Source organism: Cajanus cajan, chromosome 4 (genome assembly GCF_000230855.2).
Source record: "Cajanus cajan strain Asha chromosome 4, NIPB_CcT2T_4, whole genome shotgun sequence".
Classification (NCBI taxonomy): Eukaryota; Viridiplantae; Streptophyta; class Magnoliopsida; order Fabales; family Fabaceae; genus Cajanus; species Cajanus cajan.
Genome location: NC_138520.1, coordinates 27,902,369 through 27,915,425, shown reverse-complemented (window position 1 = coordinate 27,915,425; position 13,057 = coordinate 27,902,369). Strand labels below are relative to the sequence as shown.

The following is a 13,057-nucleotide window of genomic DNA, read 5'->3' as shown; positions in this document are numbered from 1 at the left end:
TATAGCTCTAGTGGTTGGGCCTTTGGCCCAAGCTCTTCCATCAAGAACGGCTCGTTCCGAAATTAGAACGGCCCGTTCTGGTTATGGCCGTCACGTGTAAATTTTGTAACTGGAACGACCCGTTCTGAAATTGGAACGGCCCGTTCTAGAGATAAAATTAACACGTCACTTGGTATGTTGGAATGAGCGTTCCAAACAAGGATCCTTAGGCTTTTTTTATAACGTCGTTCCAGTTTAGGAACGGCCCGTTCCAGTTTAGGAACGGCCCATTCCAGTTTAGGAACGGCCCGTTCCAGTTAAAGCTTTAGCCCTCTTTTGAAGAGTTTGGAACCGCCCGTTCCAATTTCGGAATAGCCCGTTCCAAATTAGGGTTATTGGCCTTTTTGAAAACTTGGAACGGCCCGTTCCGATTTTGGAACAGCCCGTTCCAGTCTTATAAAATTAGCTTATTTGGGCTTTTGGGCCTTCTAAAGTCCTATCTTGTTGTTTGCATACTTCGGGAGCTCCTTCCCTTCATAACAGAGGTCCATTCCCTTGTTTTTATGCCCCCAGATGAAATTGGGTGTCTACAGCTGCCCCTTTTTACTTGTCCTTTGGAATAGCAATGTGTTGCTTTTCCAAAGGCAAGAAAAGACGTAGACATTTCGTCCGGGTCTTCTCTTTGTCTCTTCGGTGCTTCTACATTGTTTCCCTTGTGATAATGTGCTCCTTTTTTGTAGCTTGTTTAAGAGGGAGTATTTTCATAGCCTCTCCAGGACTTAGTATTTTCATAGCCTCTCCAGGCCGTAGTATTTTCATAGCCTCTACAGGCCGTAGTATTTTCATAGCCTCCACAGGCCGTAGTATTTTCATAGCCTCTACAGGCGGTAGTATTTTCATAGCCTCTTCAGGCCGTAGTATTTATATAGCCTCTTCAGGCCGTAGTATTTTCATAGCCTCTCCAGGCCGTAGTATTTTCATAGCCTCTACAGGCCGTAGTATTTTCATAGCCTCCACAGGTCGTAGTATTTTCATAGCCTCTACAGGCCGTAGTATTTTCATAGCCTCTTCAGGCCGTAGTATTTTTATAGCCTCTTCAGGCCATAGTATTTTCATAGCCTCTCCAGGCCGTAGTATTTTCATAGCCTCTCCAGGCAGTAGTATTTTCATAGCCTCTCCAGGTCGTAGTATTTTCATAGCCTCTCCAGGCCGTCTGTTGGTGCTGATGATGTGATTGCCCCTTGACGAGGATTGTTGGTAAGTGGTGCCCTTGTGCTGGTAGGCAAAGGAGTAGATGGTTGACAGAGATTCTGGTGCTGCCCCTGCCATGTGAGTATTGTGATGCCTCTCCAGACGTCTTCTTGTTGTAGTTTTTTTTTTTATTTCTTTGTTTAGCTTCGAATTTTTCACATTTGAATCTTGCCCTTTTCTGCTATTTTTTTTAAATGCTTCGGCTTTTTAACATGTATGAAACTTGCCTTTTTTCTGTTTTATCTTTTGTTATCATCATTGGTAGAGGGATCCCATCCTATGATGATGTTATTTGCTTAATATTTATTGACGAGTATTATTTTGGAAGCCACTCCTGGCTTTGGTAAGGAAACCATTCCTAGTCTTGGCATTCTCTTGAATCATCCTTCATTCAATTGAGGAGTAGGGCGTGATGGCCTCTTCTTGCTTGTGGACTTGATTATTCTTCCTCGTCCGGTTCTATCACGTCTTGCTGTTGACATGTCTTTTGTTTCTTGGTGGCTATATGAAACCATTTGTATGGAAGGCCCTTGTTGGGGCTATGCTTTTTGACATGACCTTGGCTTTAAGGCACTGTCTAGTTGTTGATCTTTTTTACGAGTGCTTCGGCCTCTTGATTCCTCCGACAAGGGGTGGATAGACACACACAAAGAATGCAAGAATGCAAAAGAAAATGCGAAGCAGGAATGGATTGGATTTTTTTTTTATAAATAAACTTATACCCTTTTGTGCACGCTTGTGCCATATGCATGTTATGCAATGATGCTTCTACGCTAATGCTTAAAATGCAAATTTATTTTTACTTTCAAGAAATTAATCTATGCGCATTGATCAATGACATGGATTGTTAGCCTTTAGCCTTGTCGAATTCAGTGTTGTTTCTTTGAACCTAAGGTTTGTGTAGTTCAGCCCTCTCGCTTGTGCCGGATATGATATGTTAGCCTTTAGATTAGGTGTACCTAGACTCTTTTCTAGGACACTCCATCTTCTCCTTATGAGTGTTCACTGTGCATACTCCGTCTATCTCTCAAATTTATCTTAATGCCATATAGGTCAAGAGGAAAGAGAGGAAGAGGATATATATATATTTTTTGTAAAAGTTTTGGTAGAAAGGATTTTTTCAAAAATGGTTTATAGAAGAATGGCTGGCCGAGGTAGGCTAGTGGTTTAGGCTGATGAACAAGCACATTCAAAGTGAGGAAATCATTTTTCGCGTTAGCTTATTATTTCCTTCAAAGTTAAGCGATGACTTGGGATTGCATATTGATTAAATGATCTTCTCGAGCCGTCTTTCGATTTTCAGCTCAGGATGCTGCTTTGTCCTAACTTTTGCCTAGGTTACTTGAGATGTGTTCCCTAGCGGACATTTTCTTTTGATCCTTACTTTTACCTAGACTACCCTTGTTAATTGTGGGTTGCCTAGCTGATCTTGCCCTAACTTTTGCGCAGCCCCCTTAGTGGGTTTCCTGCCGGGCCTTTGTCTTTGCAGTATTTGTGATCATTTTTCATTACTCCATTAGAGGGGGATTCCCCTTGCATTGATTTCATTTGGGCTTTTCTCCACAAGTCATGCCAAGTTTGATTGATCTTTATTTTTTTTTTTGTGTATAAAGCCATTGTTTCTAATGACGTCCTTATTTCAAATGTACTTGTTCATTTAGGGTTTGTTGACGAGGCTTAGAGTAGAGAAAAGGGATAAGAGAAATGAAGTAGAAAAGTGTATGGCCTTAAAATGGAATTTTCAATTTACACGTGCCGCTTTAATGTAGCTCGAGGGCCTGGGCATGCCTGTTCCAGTCTTATAAAATTAGCTTATTTGGGTTTTTGGGCCATCTAAAGTCCTATCTTGTTGTTTGCATACTTCGGGAGCTCCTTCCCTTCATAACAGAGGTCCATTCCCTTGTTTTTATGCCCCTGGACGAAATTGGGTGTCTACACCATGAGGCCACATAATGTCCCTGAAAATCACATCTACCTCAAGGCATTCCCTTTTTCATTGGAGGATCTTGCCAAGGACTGGTTGTACTATCTGGCTCCTGGTTCAATAACAAGCTGGGATGACTTGAAGAGAGTGTTCCTCAAAAAATCCTTCCCTGCATCCAGAACCACTGCAATCCGGAAGGACATATCTGGAATTAGGCAACTCACGGGGGAGAGCTTATACGAGTACTGGGAGAGATTCAAGAGGCTGTGTGCTAGCTGCCCTCACCATCAAATTTCTGAGTAGCTATTATTGCAATATTTCTATGAAGGGTTGAACATAATGGATAAAAGCATGATTGATGCAGCTAGTGGAGGAGCTTTAGGAGATATGACACCTGCTTCTACTAGAGGGCTGATTGAAAAAATGACGTCCAACTCACAACAATTCAATATGAGGAGTGATGCCATAGTTGTGAGGGGTGTGCATGATGTGGTAGCCTTAGATTCCACTGAGCACAAAAAGCTGGAGAGTAAAATTAATGCTCTCACCACCTTGGTTTCACAACTGGCTGCAAATCAAAAATCAGCTCCACCACCATAAAAAGTATGTGGCATCTGCACTTCAATTAGTCACCCAACAGATGCTTGTCCCTCCTTGCAAGACTCTTCTACAGGTCCTGATGCCCCACAAGCATATGCTGCCAACATTTACAACAACAGACCTCCACACTAGCAACAACAGAATTATGATCTGTCTTCCAATAGATACAATCCTAGTTGGAGGAATCATCCTAACTTGAGGTGGGGAAACTCTCAGCAGCAGCAGCAAAATCCACTACCTTTCCAGAACAATCCCTCAAGTTCTACATACCAGCCTCCTCAACAGAGACCTCCTCTTGCATCTGCACCTCCACCAGCTCCTCAACCTTCTACTTCTGAACCTTCATTGGAGGAGTTGGTGAGGCAGATGACTCTTCAAAATATGCAATTCCAACAAGAGACCAGAGCTTCCATTCAGAGTTTGACAAATCAAATGGGTCAAATGGCCACTTAGCTCAATCAGGCACAGTCCCAAAATTCAGACAAGCTACCTTCACAAATTGTGCAAAATCCGAAGAATGTGAGTGCCATCACCTCGAGGTCTGGCAAAGAAATTGACATACCAGCACCTACAGCTGTTGCACCTCCACCTGAGCCTACACTTGAGAAAGAGAGCCATATAGGTAGTAGCCAAAATTTACATGCAGGTGGACCTTCTTCCAATGTACATAGTGATGATCTACATCAGCCTCCTATCCCTCTTCCATTTCCACCAAAATCAATTCCAACCAAAAAGATGGAAGAGGTGGATAAGGAGATATTGGAGACCTTCAGGAAGGTGGAGGTGAACATACCTCTACTGGATGCCATCAAGCAAATTCCCAGATATGCTAAGTTCCTGAAAGACTTGTGCACCCACAAGAGGAAGTTGAAGGGCAATGAGCGAATCGGCATGGGCAGAAATGTCTCAGCACTCATAGGTAAATCTGTTCCACACATTCCTGAAAAGTGTAAGGACCCAGGTACATTTTGTGTACCTTGCATTATTGGTAACAATAAATTTGAAAATGCCATGCTTGATTTAGGAGCTTCAATTACTGTCATGCCTCTGTCTATTTTCAATTCTTTGTCTCTTGGTCCTTTGAAACCTATAGGTGTGGTCATTTAGTTGGCCAATAGGAGTGTTGCCCACCCCACAGGTTTTGTAGAGGATGTCTTGGTTCGGGTTGGTGAACTAATTTTTCCCGCTAATTTTTATGTTCTTGATATGGAGGAGGGATTCTCCCATGGTTCTGTCCCAATCATTCTAGGCAGACCATTTTTGAAAACAGCCCAGACCAAGATTGATGTTTATGCTGGCACCTTGTCTATGGAATTTGGTGATATTGTTGTTCATTTTAATATTCTGGATGCCATGAAATTTCCTTTTGAAGCTCATTCTATTTTTCGTGCTGAATTGATTGATGATCTAGTTGATGAGCACATTCATGACTTTGATTCTTCTCATGCTAAGAAGCATTCATTTTCATTTGATTTGTATAGATGCCTTTCATGCATTGAGTCTGAGTCTGAGTCTGAGTTTGAATCTGAATATCAATTTGAATGTGAAACTGATTATGAGGCATCTGAATTTGACACTTTGGGTGCTGTACCTCTTGGTCTTGATTATATACAGCAAGAATGCACTAACCATATTGCAGGAAGTACAAAAGAATCTGACTTACAGGTTGAGGTACAGGCTGCGGAACCCCTTCTCCCTTCTTTGGTTCTTTCTAATGTTCAACCAGCACCCACACCAGAGTTGAAGCCTCTTCCAGAGAACCTCAAGTATGCTTACTTGAAGGATGATGAGAGATTCCCTGTGATCATATCCACCTCCCTTGATGCCGATCAAGAAGAGAGGTTGTTGCATGTGCTTCGGAAGCACAAGAACAAAAATTGGTTGGACCCTGGAAGATATTCCTGGCATTAGTCCATCCACATGCATGCACAGGATATTATTGAAGGATGGAGCTAAAGCAGTGAGACAGCCTCAGAGGAGACTTAACCTAGTGATTTTGGAAGTTGTGAAGAAAAAGGTCACCAAGCTTCTACAGGCTGGGATCATCTATCCCATTTCAGATAGTCAGTGGGTGAGTCCAGTCCAGGTGGTCCCCAAGAAGACAGGCCTCACTGTTGTTAAGAATGAGAGGGATGAGCTCATACCCACCAGAGTCCAAAATAGTTGGAGGGTCTGTATTGACTACCGGAGGCTCAACCAAGCAACAAGGAAAGATCATCTTCCTCTGCCCTTCATTGATCAGATGCTTGAGCATCTGGCAGGTAAATCTCATTACTGTTTTCTTGACGGGTTCTCTGGTTATTTTCATATTCATATTGCTCTTGAGGATCAGGAGAAGACCATATTCACCTGCCCTTTTGGTACTTTTTCCTATAAAAGGATGCCTTTTGGCCTATGCAATGCCCCTGGCACATTCTAGCGGTGCATGCTCAGTATTTTTAGTGATTTTCTTGAAAATTGCATAGAGGTGCTTATGGATGATTTTACTGTTTATGGATCCTCTTTTGATGCATGTTTGGATAGTTTGGATAGAGTTTTGAATAGATGCATTGAGACTAACCTTGTTCTTAATTTTGAGAAATGTCATTTTATGGTAGAGCAGGGTATAGTTTTAGGGCATATCATTTCCAGTCGGGGCATTCAGGTTGACCCTGCAAAGATATCTGTCATTGCACAATTGCCTTACCCCTCTTGCGTTCGAGAGGTGCGATCTTTTCTTGGCCATGCAGGTTTCTACAGGCGTTTCATTAATGACTTCAGCAAGAAAGCCCTTCCACTATCCAACTTGCTTCAGAAGGATATCTTTTCTTGATTTTGATTTTGATTTATGAGACTCAAAGCTGACAAAAGACATCAACAAGTCAAAAACAAAGTCAAGAAGAAAATATGACTATTATGATGTGTAATAGGAGTAGCTCATAAGTTGTATTTTTTTTTTTAGCTTATTTTGCATGTGTGTGCTTTGTGCATGAGTCAATCTTTATCTATTCTGACTAAGAATGAGTATGATGATGAGTTAGAAACTTGAAAAGTTATTTTGAGATATAAAATAGAGTTTTTGTGACTCAAAATAATCGATTTTCATTAAATATAATCGATTATTCCAGCAACATGTGAAAAGGATGCCTTGCTGTAATAATCAATTATTTGTGAAATAATCGATTATCCCAGGAATCACTCTCTGGAATAATCGATTATCCTACAAAATAATCGATTAATTTGTTCTTGGTTGATTTCCAGAAATCATGAAGAACAAAATAATTGATTATCCTTTAAGATAATCGATTATCTGGTTCTGAAAATGTTATAAATAGTTTTCACACTTTGAAACTTCAGAACAAGAAAAAAAAATAGAGAATGAGTTGATAATGAAAAAGAGAAAAACGTTATTGTGAAGTCTTTGTGACCTTCTTGGAGTATCTTCTTTGTGAAACCAAGAAGTAAAACATTTTTTGAAATACTTTAAAAAGATCATCATCATCATCACATTCTTGAAAGAGAAAGATTGAGATTTGCTTCTGAATTCACAGTCTGATTTTTTCAGCTTCCAGGTGAATTATTTCCTTTAATTCCTTGTGAATAATTGTAAATCTTGAGTAGGTATCTCAAGTGGTAAGGAATTCTTGTAGTGGGTTTCTACAAGAAGTGTTTTCATGGGGTCAAGAAAGTGGTTATCTTGAATGTAGGAGTATATATGCTTGTAAAACTTATTCATTGAGATAGTGGAACAAATCTTGATCAGGTTATGATTGAGGACTGGATGTAGGTCATATGTGGAGTGGCTGAACCAGGATAAAAGACTTGTACACTCTTCTCTTACCCTTAACTTTTACTTTGAGTGATATCTTGGTTGTGTTAAAGAGAATAATCTTGATTAACATGTTTGTATGCACAATATTTCTTTAAACTGAATCAAATTTTGCATATTGATTGTTCTTAACTTTGAACTTTATCTAAGATTAATCAAGAAAGCATATAAGATTCATTTTCATTAGCAAGTCTTTTAAGGAACTTCTTTGAAAATTCATATTAGAAAAGTTTGAATTGAAATAAAGATCCTAAGAACTCTGAAAATTTTTAAAGTGTCATAGAATCCAATTCACCCCCCTCTTGGATTGTGCCATTCTTTTCTAACAATTGGTATCTAGAGCAAGGTTCTTGAGTGTTATTCAAGATTTCAAAAATAGCCAACAACAACCTATCTTATGGTGAGGGTGTGTCTATTCATAGACCTCCTGTTTTCAATGGTGAAAACTATGTCTATTGGAAAATTAGGATGAGAATTTTCATTGAAGTAATTGACATTGCTGTGTGGGATGTAATTGAAAATCGACCCTATATCCCTATGACCACAGATGATTATGGGAAGAGAGAAAAACATTTGAGCGAGTGGAGTGATGATGAGAGAAAAAGAGCCCAATATGACTATAGAGTGTCGCAACCCAAAAATTTCCGATCTTGTGACCTATGGTTTAGACGTCCTTTTAAAGATCTCATCAATTAAGGAATGCCCGGAAACTAGACTAATCATTAATTAATAGTTTTGAAAAATGAGTTCATGTAGTCACCACCAATGTTTTACTCAAAACATTGGAAAAGAAAAGGTTTCTAAAAATCCAATAATGGCCTTGATAACTAGAAATGGGTTCGGGGGTCGGTTACGTGTAGGGAAGGTATTAAGCACCCCTACAGCGCCCTCAATCGGTATCCTATGATGAAGTTAACATGATAAGAATTAATAATTTAAATATTTAATCCCCTTTATTAATATATTTATTTACATGCTTGAAATTTAAATTATACAATTAACTCTAAAATTTCTACATGATTGCTTTTATTATAACAATATTTATCAAAGATAACAAAATAAAATAGAGAGAAGAAGATTGATTGAAATACCTCTTGAACGAGCTCTATTGAATCTTTAAATATGGAGAAGGTGCTTTATGGCGATCTTTCACACTACAGTATGCCTCACAGATCTCAAGAAATACAATAGGAGGGAGAGAGAAGATAGAGATGCGACACAAATCTCAAGAAATAAATAGAAGGGAGAGAGATAAAGAATTTTCGTGCTCAAAGGAGTCTTATTCAAAATTTCTCTGGCCGCCTTGAAAACTGTGCCCGAGGCTTCTATTTATAAGAATCAGAAAGGGGCTAGAACGGCCCGTTTCAGATTTGGAACGGCCCGTTCTAGGCCAATCATTATGTGCAAATTACGCACCCTGGAACGGCCCGTTCTAAAAACGGAACGGCCCGTTCCAGAGTAGAAATTAACAAAAAGTTGCCCTTTCCAGAATGGCCCGTTCCAAATTTGACTTGTTTGGAACGGCTCGTTCTAGTATTGGAACGACCCGTTCCAGCCTGCACTCTTTAGGTGTTTTAGTCACGTTGGAATGGGCCGTTCCGGGGTTCGAAACGACCCGTTCTGATTTTACAACAGCCCGTTCTAGGCTACTAAAACCACCTTATTTGGCCTTTAGGCCTTCTGATGTCCTATCTTGTTGTTTGCCTACTTCGGAAGCTCTTTCCCTTCATAACGGAGGTCCATTTCCTTGTTTGTGTGCCCCCGGACGAAATTGGGTGTCTACATAAAGCAAAGAACATTATTACATCTGCATTGTCTATTGATGAGTTTTTTAGAATTTCTCAATCCAAATCTGCTAAAGAAATGTGGGACACTTAGAGAAACTGAGTGTTGGGTTGTATGCTCGATTGGGTGACAAAAGGATGGTAAACTTGTACCATCTAGGCTTCTGGTACAAGTAGATGGTGTTTACCTATATCCTTGCCCCTTAGAGAAACTGAGTGTTGGGTTGTATGCTCGATTAGGTGACAAAAGGATGGTAAACTTGTACCATCTAGGCTTCTGGCTTGATGTAGATGTTTCTTGCTATTTTGTTTGTCGCATGGTAATGTGTTCTTTTATTTGTAGCTTGTTAAAGAGGGAGTATTATTATGGCTGGCCTCTCTAGGCTGCCTGCTGTTGTTGAGTATTATTATGGCTGGTCTCTCCAGGATACCTACTGAATGCTTAGTATTATTATGGCTGGCCTCTCCAGGCTACCTGCTGAATGCTGAGTATTATTATGGTTGGCCTCTCTAGGCTGCCTGCTAATGCTGAGTATTATTATGACTGGCCTCTCCAGGCTGCCTGTTGAATGTAGAGTATTATTATGGCTGGCCTCTCCAGGCTGCCTGTAGAATGCAGAGTATTATTATGGTTGGCCTCTCCAGGCTACCTGCTGAATGATAAGTATTATTATGGTTGGCCTCTCCAGGCTACCAGCTGATGCTGAGTATTATTATGGATGGCCTCTCCAGGATGCCTGCTGATGTTGAGTATTATTATGGTTGGCCTCTCTAGGATGTCTGCTGATGTTGATGATGTGATTTCCCCTTTTCTTTAGGGAGGATGTCTGATGAAGACGAGGATTGTTGGTAGGTGGTGCCCTTAGTTTGGGCTATTTTCACCTCTTGTTGGGATGATATCAATCGGAACTTGTGTTTCCCTTTTTGGCTTTTCTTGTTGAGATGCAAAAAGATGTTGAATGCTTATTTATGCATGATGGTAGTTTTTACATATTTTGAATAATTCCCCTTTGATAAAGAAAGTTTTCTAAGTGTGTGAGATGCTTTTTTGATATGCATGTGATGCATATTTTAGTTTCCCCCTTTTTTAGAAGGTGGCTTTTCTTTTCTCTTTCCCACGAATGGACTGTTTCGATTGATGTGCAAGATTAGTCATATTGGCCCTTTGGTGTATTGAGTCATCTTAGGACTCTCCATTTTCTTTTTGTTTAGAAACCCTAACTTTTGCCTAGGATGTATCCTAGCGGGTCTCTTTGCTATTTTCTTTTGTCCTAATTTTTGCCTAGGATGCCCTTTGCGGGTTTTCATCCCAACAGGTCATTTTCATTTTCTCATTTTTTTTGGACATGTTCAATTTTGACAACCATCAACAATATACGTCATTATGATTGGACAAGACAGAAAGGAAAGAAAAGGATGATTTAGAATGAGTGGTTGAGGTAGGTCTCAGTGTTTAAGTTTTTTTAACGAAACATTTCCTTGGATAATTATTATAATCAGTCTCCTAATTATCTTGGACTACATGTCTGAGTCTTAGGTAGAGTCTTCGTAAAATTTTGGCCTTTTGTAGGAGTATTCAAGCCATCTTTTGGCTTCCAACTTGAAGAGTCGTCATTTTCTATTTTTGTTAGATCCCTGATTTTTTCCTAGGACATATCCTAGCGGGAACTTTTGATTTTTTTTTTACCTAGCATGCCCTTTGCGGGTTTTCATCCTAGCAGTATTTTTCAAGTGATATTTTTTTAGGCATAATACTTCTTCGCTTTGACAAAATTTCTTGCCATCCACTTCAGGGGGAAACAGTGCCTTTGATGATTAACACTGCCCCCGTCCCATACACCAAGGAGAAAGATGTTGCCCCGGTCTACGGGTATTGGGAGTTCTTTTATGGACTGAGATTTGTACTTCCTTTGTCAAGCCAAATTGAGTTAAAGTTTTTGTAAGACTCCTCTTGTGCAATGAGAATCTGATGATTTTGCATCAGATCACTTTCTCATCTTTGTGTTTCGAGGAAGTGATCTCCTTATCTGCCTTAGGCTTAGACAATGCGTCATAGATGTTCAGAGTTTTGATTAATTTTATTATCTTCAGTCATGTTTGTTTTCTTCTTTTTTTCATTGTGATTGATTTTGGAATTTAATGTGTGACACAAAAGAGAAAAGAATAAACACAAAGGATTTGTGAAATGACGTATATTATTGATCAATGCAAAAAAACAAGCCCTTAGTTTGAACTCGTGATGTGGGCGAAGGTCATGAGTTTGAGCAATTTTTTTTTGTAAAAAAAGAGAGCCCCTAACAACTGTCATTCCAAGATGGTTACTCATCTAGTAATTCCTCGATGTGTGTTGTATTGGCCTCAAACTTGAGCTTCCCGGCATCAATAAGCTCTTGTACATGAGATTTCAAAGCCTTGCAATTTTCTATGGAGTGGCCTACTGCCCCGACGTGATAATCGCATGTTTCCTCGAGCCTATACCATAGTGGGTAAGGCGGTTGCTACTTTCTTTGTGGTGGGGTTCTTACCAGCATGGATGCCTTCATCAATTGGGGGAATAGCTCTGTGTAGCTTATTAGAATTTTGTTTAGTTCCCTTTCCGTCTTTCGTGATGCTTTGGTCGTTCGAGGAGTAGCGAAAAAAGTTAGAACATTAATTTCATTTCCCCCAAAAGACTTCTTATACCCTTGGCTTTCGAGGGATTTTCCTATCTTCCCACTTTTTAGACCTTGCTCAACTCTTTCCCCAATAGTGATTATGTCGACAAAGAGAGTGGAAGTGTTCCCTATCATCTTGTCATAATAGGGTCCACTTAAGGAGTTGATGAACATTGTCACCATCTCCTTATTAGATAATGAAGGCTCTACTTGCACAACCATTTCTCTCCATCTCTGTGCATAGGTTTTTGAAAGACTCATCACCCTTCTTGCTCATGCTTTGTAAATCATACCTATCAAGAATTAGGTCGATGTTATACTTGTACCAACGGAGAAAAGCGTCAGCTAACTATTTCCATGTATGGATCTTTCCTCCATTTAGTTGCATGTACCAGTTGAGAGCAACATCTGAAAGGCTTTCTTGAAAATAGTGTATCAAGAGCTTTTCATTGCCCATGTAAGCTGTCATCTTCCTATAGTACATTGTCAGATGTCCTTCTGGACAATTGGGTCCAGTGCACTTTTGGAAGTCAAGGATTTTGAACTTGGTGGGGAATTTGATGTCCTGCACCAAGCACATATTTATAGCCTCTTGAACGTCAAAACTATGGTCTTCCACAGCTCTCAGTCTTTCTTCTAAGGCATCCAGATGATCCTTGGAAACGTCACTGATGTTGCTGGTACTATTATCGTCATGCTATAATTTGTTCATGGCCTCGAGCATTCTAGCCATTTGTTCCTTGAGTTGTTCAAGCTCCTCATTGAGGACACGATTTCTTTCCTCTAGGTCTTCCATAGCTATTATCTTTTGAGCTTATGTGAGTACGGAACGTTGAAAAGCCATCTTTGAAGGATAAGATAATTTCCTATTAAGCTTATTTAAATGATAATGCATGAAGGAGGTCTCTCAACAAAGACTTGGTAACCACTTCTTTGAACGTGAAATCATAGTGTCCCTTTTCGTAATTTTTTAAGATATGACAAAGGTCTCACTAATTGTAGTTCATTAGTCTTTGTGAGAAATCTCCTAGTGATCCTAGGAATGTATATGGTATGC

At 39.8% G+C, this 13,057-nt stretch overlaps 1 protein-coding gene across 1 annotated transcript; it reads left to right on the top strand.

Moving 5' to 3' along the window:
• The first annotated feature begins 3,169 nt into the window (after nucleotides 1–3,169).
• LOC145957270 (uncharacterized) lies at nucleotides 3,170–4,861 on the top strand. Its single transcript, XM_083073494.1, has 5 exons — nucleotides 3,170–3,422; nucleotides 3,483–3,709; nucleotides 3,887–4,111; nucleotides 4,208–4,417; nucleotides 4,568–4,861. Exons 1-5 carry the CDS (start codon nucleotides 3,170–3,172, stop codon nucleotides 4,859–4,861), a joined length of 1,209 nt encoding a protein of 402 aa, XP_082929620.1.
• Nucleotides 4,862–13,057: the final 8,196 nt, after the last annotated feature.

Coding starts and splice junctions, on each gene's coding strand:
- LOC145957270 (XM_083073494.1), top strand. CDS start 3,170: ATGAGGCCACATAATGTCCCTGAAAATCACATCTACCTCAAGGCATTC. Junction 3,423..3,482: donor GGAGAGATTCAAGAGGCTGT/GTGCTAGCTGCC, acceptor ATTTCTATGAAG/GGTTGAACATAATGGATAAA. Junction 3,710..3,886: donor TTAATGCTCTCACCACCTTG/GTTTCACAACTG, acceptor CCTCCACACTAG/CAACAACAGAATTATGATCT.